At 35.0% G+C, this 14378-nt stretch overlaps 1 protein-coding gene across 7 annotated transcripts in view; it reads right to left on the reverse strand.

Annotated features, from left to right (window-relative positions):
- Positions 1-2605: 2605 nt before the first annotated feature.
- RFX3 (regulatory factor X3) overlaps positions 2606-14378 on the reverse strand; it is a 316948-nt gene continuing 305175 nt past the window's right edge. For 4 of the 7 annotated variants that reach the window (XM_074282834.1, XM_074282829.1, XM_074282830.1 and 1 more), the window contains 2 exons: positions 13515-13557; positions 11891-12156 (listed from right to left, as the gene is read on the reverse strand). In XM_074282834.1, the coding sequence (XP_074138935.1) occupies positions 11918-12156; positions 13515-13557 (282 nt within the window). In that variant the 3' untranslated portion in view covers positions 11891-11917. Of the gene's footprint in view, positions 2691-5376; positions 5535-11890; positions 12157-13514; positions 13558-14378 lie in introns of those variants that run through there. The other 3 variants (XR_012484828.1, XM_074282832.1, XM_074282831.1) reach the window with 3 other exon arrangements.

Here is a 14378-nt window from a genome sequence, read left to right on the forward strand (position 1 = left end):
ATTTGGCTACGCAACTATGATAACTTATGATACTACAAATATGCTATAAAATTTTTGATCAAATTATTTCTTTTAAAAATGTGATTTCCCCCCTCTCCCCATTAACATACACAATGAAGTGTGCTGAATTTATTTCAGGAACAAAGAATGGACTGGATTCTGGTCTTTGAATCACAAATTCAGAACTAGAAGAGATCTTAAAGGTCAACTTTTCATTTTACAAATGGGGAAACTGAAGCTTAAGGGCACAAAATCATACAGCCAGTGACAAAACTAGAATTTCAAACCCATAGTTCCTTATCACTGTCCCCAGTGCTTTTTCCATGAAACTATACCACATGATTTGACAGGATCCAGTGGTGAATGGTATGACAACATGACTAACTTTACCTGGTGAGCAGAAGTCTCATTCTGAGAAAAGAGGAATAGAGGATAGGACTAGACAACAGGTAGAAACATCCAATTACAATTTCTCTATTTCTTTTTATGTCTTTAACTATCACCTTTCCAAAGTTGGCCATTTATTAGCTAGTGTTACATAAGCATAAATTAAAGTAAGCTGTAGATAGGGAACTATACCCAAAGTCTATCAAACTGTGCATACCTTTTGATCCACCAGTGTCTCTTCTGGACCTGTATCCCAAAGAAATCATGAAAAAGGGAAAAGGACCCACATGTGCAAAAATGTTTGTAGCAACCCTCTTTGTCTTGGCAAGGAAATGGAAACTGAGTGGATGCCCATCAGTTAGGAAATGGCTGAATAAGTTATGGTATTTGAATGTTATGAAATATTATTGTTTTATAAAAAACAATAAACAGGATGATTTCAGAGAGGCTGGAGACACATGAACTGAGGCTAAGTGAAGTGAGGACATCCAAGAGAGCATTGTATATAGTGACAAGAAGATTATGCAATGATCAATTCTGATGGATGTGGATCTTTTCAGCAATGAGGTAATTCAGGCCAATTCCAATAGACTTGTGATGCAGAGAACCATCTGCATCCAGGGAGAAGATTGTGGGGACTGAGTGTGGATCACACCATTGCATTTTCACTTTGTTGTTGTTGTTGTTGTTTGCATTTTGTTTTCTTCCTCACTTTTTCCTTTTTTGATCTGATTTTTCTTGCATAACATGATTGTTGTGGAAATATGTATAGAAGAATTGCCTGTTTGACATATATTGGATTACTTTCCATTTAGGGGAGAAGGGGGGGAGAAGGGAGAGAGATAAAAAATTGGAGCACAAGGTTTTGCTAGGGTGAATGCTGAAAACTACCTATACACATATTTTGAAAATAAAAAAGCTTTAAAAATAAAGTAAGCTATGGGAGGTCTAGGAGGCAATGTGGTAAAGTCAATCAACAAAGGAGCTGTTCAACAAAGAATACTTTAAAGACAAAAACTTCTGACTTTCCCAGAAATAGGTTTTAGGACATTAGGTCTGGGAAGAATCTTAGAGAATATCTAGTTTACACACTTCATTTTATAGAGATTAAACTGAGGCCCAGAAGGGGAAATCACTTGTTTGAGGTCCTACAGGTAGCTAATGGGAGAACTCAACTATTTCAACCCTATCACCTTGCCTCTGAATACTTGTTACTGAAAATTTTTGGCCTTAGGGAGTTCTCCCCTCCAGACAGAATATAGGCTCTTTGAGGGCAGGGACCGTTTGTCTTTGTATCTCTAGTGTATAGAACATACTAGGAACTTAATATTGTGATTGCTTGAATCTCAGTCTTCTCAACTGTAAAATGAGGGGATTGGACAAGGTGGTCTCTAAGGTCTCTTAAACTGTCAACCTAAGTGATTTGAACTTTCTTTAATTCCATTTCAGTTTGTATAAAGATTTGAAGAATCCTTCTCTATGATCTTAGGACCTCATTTGAGATATTTTTCTTTATGGGACTTCATTTTTCTTCTCTGTAAAATTAAAGAGTTTGGAAAATTCTTAAGATCTTTTCTAGCACTCACAAATCACTTTAAGGTTTTTTTTTTTTTTTGAGGGGGGGGCAGCACTTCAACTTCCCTTTTAGTTCTGTTCCCAAAGGCTGCTGATTGCTATGAAAAGATGCCTGTCACTCTCTTCCCCTAGGAATCAGATTTCTTGGTTGCCAAGCATGAAGAAACAACTCATTATTCTTGATTGCTAGGTACTAAATAAAGTTTTAAAAGGAAGCTATCTAAGGACTTAATTCCTCTAGGTAGGGAAAGTCTCTGCCTCTTCTTCCCCACTCCTGCTACTGAAGGTGCTTTTCATGACCCTTGCTTGGTTATGTTAAAAACAAAAACAAAAAACAAAAAACTGAGTTAAATCTTTAACTATATTCTAATGGTGACAAAGAACTCATATGCAGCTACAACTTGTCTATATTTGAAAAAAACCCTCTTTTATGTTTTCTGGGCTGGCTAATTAAAATGCCACGAGAAGAGCATATTAGCTATACAGTGTGCTTGAATCATGGGATCACATTAGTCTTAATAACCATGAGGAAACTTATAAAACTACTTTTGCTTTCTTAATGCTGCTTTTTTGAGAAAATAAAATAGCACTACTTAGATAATAATGAAGGGGGAAAAGCAAATGGAATGAAATGAGCAGGATAGAAAAAAAATTATTTTTATTCATTGGTACCAGAAAAAGTCAGAGTATTGAGATCTGGTAGAAGTTCAGCATAAAAATTCAAGGAGCTGGAAGAGAAAGAATAAACACTGATCAGAAGAACAAGAAGCATTTGTCACAAGTCATGTTTGAATGACAAAAAAATTTGGGGGCAAAATAGAAGCCAAAAATAACACTTTAAAACATCGGATTCAATGTTTAGACCCTATTATAAGAAATGCTCTACTGGGCCAGATTCATGGTTCATTCAATCCCATACTGTGTGTCTGTTAGTCATCAAGATTTTTAACTCATTTCCTTTAAGGACTTTTATTATTTAATGGTTAAAACCTTTAAATATCTATGTTAAAAGTTGGGTTGTGTTTGGTGCTACTCTGACTTAATACCTTAGTGTTTAGCTCAAGAAATGACCTTCCATGATATAAGAGGAACAAACTGAAAATCTTTTTAACCAAGATTTTCCTCCCATTTCCTTTCTCTCTTTATCCTCTTACCTGTCTTTACTACTTTCTCCCTTTTTTCTCCTTCCCTCTCTTACCTTTTATCTTTCTCTCCTTTCTTTCCCTCCTTTCTCCCTCCCTTTTTTCCCCTCCCTCCTTCCCTCCCTGCCTCCCTTCCTTCCTTCCTCCCTTCCTTCCTTCCTTCCTTCCTTCCTTCCTTCCTTCCTTCCTTCCTTCCTTCCTTCCTTCCTTCCTTCCTTCCTTCCTTCCTTCCTTCCTTCCTTCCTTCCTTCCTTCCTTCCTTCCTTCCTTCCTTCCTTCCTTCCTTCCTTCCTTCCTTCCTTCCTTCCTTCCTTCCTTCCTTCCTTCCCTTTTCCGCCTGTCTTCCTTTTGGAATGGAAAGAATAAACTCCTCTTTGGAGTTTAAAATTTTAAAATCTGTTGATCTGTAAATTATGTTTTGAAAAAAAATTAGAAAAGCCACACATGAGCAAAGTTTATACATTTACCTACAAATTATTTTATAATTTAAGATTTCAATCTGAGCAAGGCACGCATATATAAGTATCAGTGTAAAGAGACATTTACGTGTATTATGACAAACTTGTAAGCATTTGAATTTACATCAGAATATTTGGAAGATTCTCAAAAATTTCATTTAGCCATGCCCATTGTCTTGTCTGGTAAAATGTTTGTAATTTTATTTCTCATTTTTTAGTATTAATATACACATTTTCCAATAGAATCTTTTTGTGATCCCTTCCCTTGGAGATGGAGGCAAACCTGGGTACTCAAAGTCTATGAAAATTTGAGGTCTGGCAGGGGAGACAATGCTACAAAAACTCAATGCTCAAAAGTCTTTCCTGACTGGCCAATGTGTGGAGTAGTCAGATCACAACCTAGCCAGCCCAAAGCTCTGTTAAGTTTGGAGGTACTCATTTATTACTGGAAGACTGGCCACCAGGAGCTGATTTTGTCTGCTACTCCAGCACCTGCTGAATAAAGAATGGGACTGTATCTCACAGATCAAAGAAGTGAAGTAAGACACAGTATTTATAATTTTTGTTTGATTCCAAAAATGGTTACAATTTTTTGTTTTTAATCTGTTGACTGCTAGAGAGAACCACCATGGAGGCAACTTGGTATAGAGAACAGAGTTCTGGTCTTAGAGTCAAGTAGAACCGTTTTCAAATCACACCCCTCAGGGCAGAGCCAACATGGAGGAGAGAAGCCAGGAAGTTGCCTGAACTCTCCCCAGTTTCCCTTGGAAATCGCTAAATCAAGCTTTTAAACAGATTCTGGAGCGACAGAACCCACAAAAAGAAGGAATGAAACAAGTTTCCAACTTAAGATAACTTAGAAGGACTTCAGGATAGGTTTGTCTCACTTGAATAAAAGAGGAGCACCATCTAATGAAGATGTTGGCTGGTCCAGCCAGCAGGAGACCCTGAATCATAGCACAGATAAGCAATGGGAATCCCCTCAGTAATGCTTAGCAAACCAGCAGTTAGGCTTCCAGCTCCAGTACAGAAGGCATATTGGCACCCCAGCACAACAGTGTAGTGCAGTGGAAGTTGCCAACACCTCAGGCCCCACCATGCAAAGCCAGTAACTAGTCCTCTGTTTGCTAGCACAAATTACACCTCAGACACTTACTAGTGGTGTGATGCTAGGCACAAGTCTCTCCTCAATTTCCCCATCTGTAATATGAACAGGTTGGACTTGATGGCCCCTTAGGTCCCTTTTAGCTTTAAATAAAGTGATCCTGAGATCAGAGACCAGGTACTGCTATTTCTATTCCTTGGCAATCAAATGCTATAAAATTAAAACAATATGCCACACCAAAAGAGGACATTTCACATATATTTGTAACAAGGAAACAAATTTATTGATTTTAAAAGACAAGACACAATTTTGTTTTGAAAAACACAAGAAAGCTAGCCTGAGTTCAAGTCTGAAATATTCAGAAAAATCCTACTAATATCTTTAGTATGTTCCAGTCATTTGTTTAAACAACACACTAAAAGTTAATATATATTTTTATAATTATAAAAGTTCCCCAGTTATTGTACAGTACACAATACAAATCGCCCACAAACTATTATTTAGCTCCTGCCAATTTTGAGAGGACATGATATACTAAAAGATTTAGCATTTCTCACAAAAATCACATCAGGAAATACGTATTTACAAAATCAAATACATTATACAAAAAAACCATCACATGTTATTCTGTAAAGATGTTTTTAAATAATTAAAAAGTATATTCAACTGTAGTCCAAAAACTGGAAAAGAACATTACATTATCTCACACATACAATCTCTACAAAAAGTTGCTTACCTCATTTACATAATCTATTCAGTCGATTGTAAAAGAAATGTTCAAATATCTCCTAGTGTTGCTATGTTCCTGTGCTTGTGTGACTGAATAATGTAATCTGCCACTTACTAAGTGAAATTGAAATGATGGCACTGAAAAAAAAAATACAGTATTTTAAAAAAACACAATGAAAGAAGTCACCTAGAAGGTACGAAAGCCCTGAGTGATAGTAGAATTACTGATTGGTAAGCACTACAATTAACCTAATTAAAAGTTTATCACCTCAGGCACAAATTTCCATGTTTTCTAAAGGCACTCACTTAAAGTTTCTGTAACCATTCATGATGGTTGCTACTATAGGTCCAAATTGATGATGGAGATGAGTGGAGAAAAAAAATTTGCTTTGGTACAAAAGATGCTTTTCAAACGAATAAAATTCTATACCTCTTTATTGGGTTATTTAAAATTGTATTCAGGAAGTTAAAACAAGGCAATCACTACTCAAAAATATCAATTTCTTGCAGGAAAATTTTACTTGGTTATCAACAATCAATGGGAAGCTTTGTCTTCCCAAGAATCATAATTCCTCTAACTGGGATTTATTGGTGAGCTAGATAAAACAATTCTTACCAAAGGTTTCATTACTCAGGGCTTCCAATCCCAACACCATAATTTGTTTGAAAAAAATAAAGGAAAGTGGGAAAAGAATCAAAACCAGAACCAAAGAAAAAAAACAGACAAAACACCTTTTGAAAATAAGGCATATCAGAGTTTACTTCAAATGAAAACTAGGCAGTCACTTTGTAAGTGGCTTTTACTATTTTTAAGTAAAATTGGTAAACTAAACTCAGGTCTACTGGCACATAAAATCACTAGCAGCAATGATCAAGGCATGCAAACTGAGAAGCATTTACAGTAAATTATTATGAAGAATTTTTTTTGTTTAAAAAAAGAGTGTTAAATTAAAACCCTTTGAGTATTGCATTTGTTTTAAACTAATTTCAACATGTGAATAATTTGCATGGTTTGACTTTCTAAACTGCCTAAAAAAAAATCCCCAATGTATCCAGCATACTTGCATTATACTAGTGATGTAATTTTGCTGGACATCTTACTAGGATACGTTCTTCTCTGCACCCTGCCAGGCCGACATTTCTGCAGGCAACCCCCTTCTTGGGCCTGAAAGGAAAAGGGGACAGAGGGGACCAAGTGCACCAGGAATATCCCTTGAACAGAATCCACTGCTGTGTAGTAAACTGACATTTACAGATGTCAGAAGCAGAATACATAGCATAGCATCTCTTGACAGATGAGCCTAAATCAAGTACCATTACTCTCCATTCTACCTATATATGATCTTTATGACAAAATACAAAAGAATCATAGCATGAATGAAATTATGTCTACTATGGATGCATTCCCGAACGTTATTCTGTGAAAGATGTAGCGGTGATCCGCCTAACTGCCTGGGCAATAGTTATCTTTTCTTTAGTTACTAAAACTCCTCTTTCATTCCTAAGGCTTCACAAGGACTTGTACATTGCAGTGCTAAGTAAATTAAACTTTAAAAAATAAGTCCAAAAATCCAAATTCATCTTTTTTTTGTATCCTACCTTTTCAAGGCAATCTACCTTCCATGTGTGGTTTTTAGCTATGACATAGGTGTACAGGCCCACAGATTTGTCCCCCTTTCCTAGATATTTACATGGTTTGAAAAAGTGAAAGTTCTAGTTTGTTGTAAACAGTACACATAACTTGGATGGCAGTGACTATTTGGGAAAAGTATCTTGAGCCCTCTTCCAGAAAATTATAAAATGTATAGAAAATGCAAGTATTAGTCTGGGAACTCTCTTTCTTCTCTCTCTCTCATGCAAGTATTAGTCTGGGAACTCTCGCCTCTCTCTCTCTCTCTCTCTCTCTCTCTCTCTCTCTCTCTCTCTCTCTCTCTCTCTCTCTCTCTTTCTCTCTCTCTCTCTCTCTGTTTCTTTCTCCAAGTATAATTAGGTATTTGGATATATAGAGTCCTTTTACCAGACTAGTCAAAATAAATGATGTAAAAGGCTTTTGTCCCCATTATATATCTTACAATGCTCAAAGGGTTAATACAAGTAATAATTACATCAAATGGATTTTTCTAACACTAGAACTAAGCACTGAGTTATGCTCCTATCCCAATTTTTTTTTTTTTTCAAATCACCGAACTAGCAGAAACACTCAGATCCCACTCATTGACTTGTTCTAACTGTATAAACAGAGGTTGTCCTATTCTGTAGAGACAAGGTCCAATTTTCAGAAAAGATAACTGCATTTGCCAAATTAAATTGTTCTTCCACTTTCTGGAATGAATTTTATCTAAAATTCATAATTGGTGATCACCAAAATATTAAAATAATTCAAAGATTATTTTAATATAATTTTTGGAGAGGGGGTGATATCACAAAGATCAGCTTGGTTGTTGTAATCATTTCATCAAATTGCTCATGAAAGAGAACTGCCAACCCCTTTCACTTGTGTCCACATGGTGAGGACCAAATGTCACAATGATCGACACATTTTTAAAAAAAATTCAAATCATCAAGAGCATAACATTTCAGATACTTTAAATACATTATCTGAAGAGAAAGGAAATATGCCCTAGCCAACCCTTGTGGGGACTGGGCTTGGGGGAAAGCATTCATGGTTACCATCTACAGACCATATACATGCCTGAAGGACGCTCACAGCACTAGACGAGAACATGTTTGTTTTCCCTCATTTATGAATCCAAGGCAGGCATGCTGCACACGACTCACTTTACACACACCGCATTAAAACCATTTTCTTAATGTTCAACATTTAGCAAGAGGGACACAAGCTGTGCGGTGCAGTACAAGAATACGCAGAGAAAGGAAAACAGATTGAAAGGGCAATAAGATCAATATAGCGACTTCAGAGTTAGAGAATGACACATGGTATCCACAGAAAACTTTTGAAAACTGAGTCCTGTGTTTCAGGGAGAAACAATTTGCCAATTTAAACATCTGTTCCCTCATTCCCTAATCCTTCCACCCCTTTGTTCCTCAATGCTCACTGTTTTCTTGGATCTTAAAGTTTTGGGGTGTTTATGTATAGTTTCCAAACTCAAATAAAATGTATCATATTTACTCTTGAGGGCTAGAAATGTCTTTTATTAATCTCCCAAATTAATGGATTCTATCCATCTGTTGCTCTCTGAAAAAAAATAGGAAGTTTCCCTATGAGAACTTTATTTACATAGCTCACAAGGTTCTTTTGGATTATAACAAATAATATCATTATAGATTATAAAATCATAATCTTATACATCTATATAGATTATTAGTGCTGGATTGTAACCCCAGGTGAAATGGAAAGAAATCCTTTCTTTAAATCTATACTCCATGTACAAATATGTGACTCTAATGACATAGATCTAGTGTCCAAAGTCTTTTAGAAAAATACCAGCAGCAACAAATGGTAAAAACTGGAATAAGACTTTCAAATACTATAATGTGTACGTAATTGCTCCAATTTTTTAAACATGTGAATGATTTTAATTTGGCTTTCAAATGAATACCCTAAGTCAAATTGGATCTGGGGGTTCTATGTGAGGAATCTATAACCTACTATTTGTAGAGTCCAAACCATTGAGGAGGACACAAAGGGAAATGCTGGTGCATATGTATACACATTCTTCACTATTAAAGATTTCTGGCACTCAATCTTTTAATTTTGTTCACATTGTGGATCAGAAAGCAATTAATCAGAAAGTTAGAAAATGACTTCATTTTGCTAGGCTCTACCATGTTTTCTTTTCGAGAACAGTGAACAATGAGGGGAAGAGGTGAATCTTGGAGGGTCCCAAAGACCTTATACCTTTCATCTCCATCTAAATTTGCATGTTGCAACCAGAGGCCTCTAATGGTACAAATTCACCATTAAAATGAAAAGGGACAATGACAAAAAAAATGCATTAAAATTTTTTTTTGACACATAGGAGGAAAGTCATAACTACATTTGGTCTAATACAGAACATCAATTCTAAAGGAAAACATACAACTCACAAACAAAAATAAAAATTGATGTTGAAAATGAAAGGTTTTTTTGCCATTTTAATCTTAATTTCACTTTATTTTACTTGTAAACATTTCATAATGCACAATGAAGTGGATAAATGTTTATTGAAGTTTAGCTTAAGTTTTTTGGTGAGGGGTGCAAACATGTTGATATTTAGAAGGGAATAAAAGGATGATCATTTAAATGATATTAAGATTTTAAAAAAGGACATGGTCCTGTGAAGACTCTAAAAATATGCCTGATTTGTATAGCATAATATATGAATCAATTTTAAAACTTTACATTTATAATGTTTGAAATTTAATTAGGAAAATTTAGTTGATGTTGGTTTTTTGATGCGCCTAAGAAAATTAAGCAATAAATATATCATTCATTGCTTGTATAGTTAAGTCATTTGGTATAGTAAACATGACAGATTGGCTCCTCCCTACCCTCCCAGACAAACTGGGTAAGTTCAACCATCTAATTTTATATAGGCCATATTAGGATTTGCAAATTCTTGTGCTTTCCCTCATTTTTGGCTTGTTTTGTTTTTGTTTTTTGTTTTTTTGCTTATTCATTTTTACTACTTAAGTAAATGGGTGTGCCCACATTTAAAACAAACAAACAAACAAAAAGGATGGACCATTTAACACAGTGGCGCTATTTCACATTGATAATAATGGGGATAAGCTCACCTTCCAACTTGGTGGCAGATGGCTCCCCCTTTGTGCTCACACATGAGCGCCCACATGTGTGCGTGCAAACACAAGCATACACATAGACACATACATACACTGAAAAGATGCACTGCGATAAGTACCTGCTCATTTTGTTTACTTTTGAAAATTAAAATGAGACAAGGAGGGCTTAGAAAATGTCATGTTGCTTGGAGGTACGGGAACCCTACTTTGAATGACATAAGTTGGTATTAAAACTAGCCTGCTACCCCACAACCCTAAGCAAATCTGATTTGTAAGAAAGTGATATTCAGTTCTATATAAGAAAAATTAGGTTTGCCATCACTGGAAGAGAGGTATGTCAACCTCCCTTTCTCCAACCCCCTCCCCATCCGAAATTTCCTTTGAAGACTGTAACCTGCCCTTACTTCGGGGAATTGGAAAATGACAGGCACACCTGATTAAATGGATTTCAGAGTTACTCATATTAACAAAAAGTACTAAACCTTAGCTTCAGTTCTGTTTTTAAGGCACCATGTAATAGCCGAGGTACGATGATCCCTGATGTACATTCTTAATTAAATGGCAATGATACACCTAGCCACCTACTCCAATCCTATCGAGTTGGGAATAAGTAAAAGTGAGGTGTGCCAGCTACACTGCCTTAGTTTTCTTCTTAAAATTTAAATCCACTTACTTTAGGAACCAGGAAATATCTTTTTTTTTTTTTTTTGAAGGAAATAATGATGCAGGTTGCTACATTCCTTGCATTCTATAAATTATCTTTTAGAATAGCAGCACATTGAACTACTATTAGAAAAAAAAAGACCTGGAATAGAAGAAAGTCATCCAGACGGAATGGTTTCCTGTATGTCCAGCTGAGCATAAGTAGCATGTACATTTAAAGTTTTAATAAAAAAAAAGTCATCACTTTTTTCTGTTTCAGTATCTAAACTACAACAGCTCCACTTAACAGCAGAAAGCATCTGTGCAGTGGTCCCAAATAGAGACTCAGTAGTATTCAAACAGAGGGATTGGTATTCAAATAATATCTTAAAACTCGATGTTTAACGGAAGCTTGCATTGTTAATGTGGTTTGATAATTATGCATACATATTATGTACACATCAACATAATCTCTGATAATTTTGTCATTTATTCTATGCTGATAAATGCACAGCTTAATTTTTTTTCCTCAGAGAAAAATAGGTGACCTTCCCAACCCTCTAGCATTATAATAAAAATGCTCTGTATTCTCCCTCCACACTCAGAAACATTATCAAAATAGTGTCTTATGGTTCTGTCCAATGAAAAGCACCTTTCAGAAGCAAATTTGATGCATCTGCTGTCAAATGAGTATATGCCTCCAGTGTAAATCAAAGGAATTTGTTTCTTTTGATATTTCACAGAAGTGCACCTAATTAAAAAACTTACATATGAAATCATACACCATGACTAACAATTAACATTAACATATTTTTTAAACTATGAAAAAATGTAAATTACTTTTTAATTATAAGAGGACAAAAACATTGACATTAAGTTTGCAAAAATCCTTCTTGACACCTGAAACTAAGAAAACTCTTCATATTGAGAGGCAAATGATTTGTTTACAAAAAAAAAAAATTAAACAGACCTGGCAAAAATACATACACCCATTCCATTTCACAACTCTGAAAAAAGGTAATGTTCAGCACAGATAGAATTTGACAACAGTCGACCTTCAGGCTTATTCTTTTGTCAACTTAAGCCCAATATCACCAGGGTTAAATATAATCTGGAAAAATAAGCTTTAATATTTGTTAGACTGCAGTATAGGTGTTTCCAGTGGCGCTGCACTGTCTGATAGTCTGAGTACTTGTAACAATGTGCTCATTGTGAATGGGATTCAGAAGGTTCTGCTGTACCCCACTTTCGAGGACTGGCTGTAGGCAGCCCACCTGAAATGCCTGGTTCAGCTCTGTTTTCTCCCTTTTGGCTTGAGGCTCTGCAGAATCATCCAGTTCTTCATCTATTTCGCTTTCAACTTCACTGCCTTCATCTGTACAAACAAAAAACCATGAAGACCAAGACTGAAAAGTCTATCTGTCTCTGGATCATAACCTAAGGGGTCCCAGTCAACATAAAAATTCAAACAGCTGCAATGAGAAAATGATTTCCTTGGCTCCCCATTTGGAGGAGCCCAAATCAGTGGCTTTTCTCTTGGTGAGTTGGCCGCCATTACTTTTATTTGTGTCCTATAGTGGCCTTTTAAAATATTATAGAAAAATAATTTGATAATCATTTCCTGTGTGTAACAACCTGTTTACTTTTTCCTAAAGATCACACTGCATGAAAGGTCTGGTGGAATCATGTTTAAAGAAACATCCAGGATATCCTCTAAGGAAAAAAGATACCAGAAAAAGGCTTTATTTAGGGTGTGTAGTGAATACAGGAGAATTAGTCCTGTCCCTTCTACTTTGGTGATTGTGGAATGGGGATAGAGTGGGACAGGATATAGTTTGGGGCATAACATGAATAAGTCTCTGGTCTTTTGTAAGCATTTAATGAAGTCACCTTATCTCTTAAAGCTTCTGTTTTGTTTTTTTTTTTAATTTTTTTTTTTTGGTAGTATAGTATTCCCCCCAAACACAGACTCAAGGTCATTGCTCCTGTTTACTGAACCCTAGAGATGGCCATCAATTTGATGGGTGATTGTTCTAGTATCTACATTAATGACCTCCTCTAGGGAACATTAAACTGGAGCCTGCATATCAGTTTCAGGATGTGTGTGATACTACCCTATAGGTAAATCAGGGAGACAGTCCATTAGAGACAAGGTGTTTTTATTCATTAATATTATGGTGAAATTGGTTAGATAACATTGAAAATAAATTGTGTTTTTATATTCTTAGAAAACTGTCTAGGAATAAAGTTTTAGAGCAGGGCACATGTATAGGGAATTTCCTCATTGGGAATTTCAAAGTAAAATTATGGGTGTAAAATATAGTAAAAGTAAAAATATATGAAAATAAAAAGTAAAATTAAAAATATATGTGTGTGTGTGTATGCCTGTGTTGGTACAAGTAGTTATTAGGACAAAAGTGAATGTTGTGAAGTTCAAAGACATTAAATCTAATTGAAGAGAGCATGTTTATAGAGTAAAAAGACCTGCATTTTGAATTGAAAGTTATATAACCTACCTACACTCAGTTTCCTCAACTATTAAATGAAGTAGTTATACCAGAGGGGTTTTTAAAACTCCTCTCTAGTTCTAAAATTCAGTAAATCCAAGATTTTTAAGGGAGAACATCCTAGATACTCTAATGTCTAACTTTTTATAAAAATATAGTAGTTAAAATATATATATTTTCCTAATTTTAGAAGAATATTTCAGTCAAGAAAACAATAAATACATACCTTTATCCATATTTCCAGGGGACACGGCATTCAAATCGCCAAACTATAAAACAATAGCCATTTATATTTTAGTCAGAACAATAGAATAATAAGTAAAAGATATACTCTATATCATTCTTTTAAAAATATTATTTGTTAACTTTTTGTTTTTTAATTACACAAGACAAAAATGTTCTCAACTGAATTTACTAAATTTACAAGTAAATCTTCATTTGGCTTTTCTAACCATTTTGTAAATTATAAACAATTTTAAAAATTGCTGGCCCATTTTACTCTTTAAAGAAATCATTCAGAAATGGGACCCATGGAATCAAATTCTCCAGAGTAAAATGGATATTTTAAAATGAATTCTGGAAAAGACTAGACCAAGTAAGAGGTACTAGCTCAGAATATTCTAACCTTCTAGCTTAATTAGCCACTAAAAAATTTATCACTGTAAACTCTCACTGCATTAGAGAAAGTCAATACAATGGAACATTAATTTTTAAAGCTTTTCTTCTTATAAGAATGAAAAGATAACCAGGGATTAATATGATTTGAGTAGTTCTTAACCTGGGACAGATAAATTTCAGGGACACTTTGAACTTTGGGGGGAAAATTAGATCTTTACATTCACTAACCTCATAAACTCTTGTATATTCCTATGTATCTTATTTTATATGCATTAAAAACATTCTGAGGAGGTAATATTAGTATCATTAGATTGCCTGAGGGATCCAAAATACACAAGAAATGTTAAGAAGTTGTGGTTTAAAAGTTTGCAAAGGTATTAATTAATTTGAGTCTTTTTCATTTTGGCAATGTTACTATGAATTACAAAAAAAATGCCAGAAAGATCACCAATGAAAGTACAAGGGTTTGAAA

Source organism: Sminthopsis crassicaudata, chromosome 1, assembly GCF_048593235.1.
Source record: "Sminthopsis crassicaudata isolate SCR6 chromosome 1, ASM4859323v1, whole genome shotgun sequence".
Classification (NCBI taxonomy): Eukaryota; Metazoa; Chordata; class Mammalia; order Dasyuromorphia; family Dasyuridae; genus Sminthopsis; species Sminthopsis crassicaudata.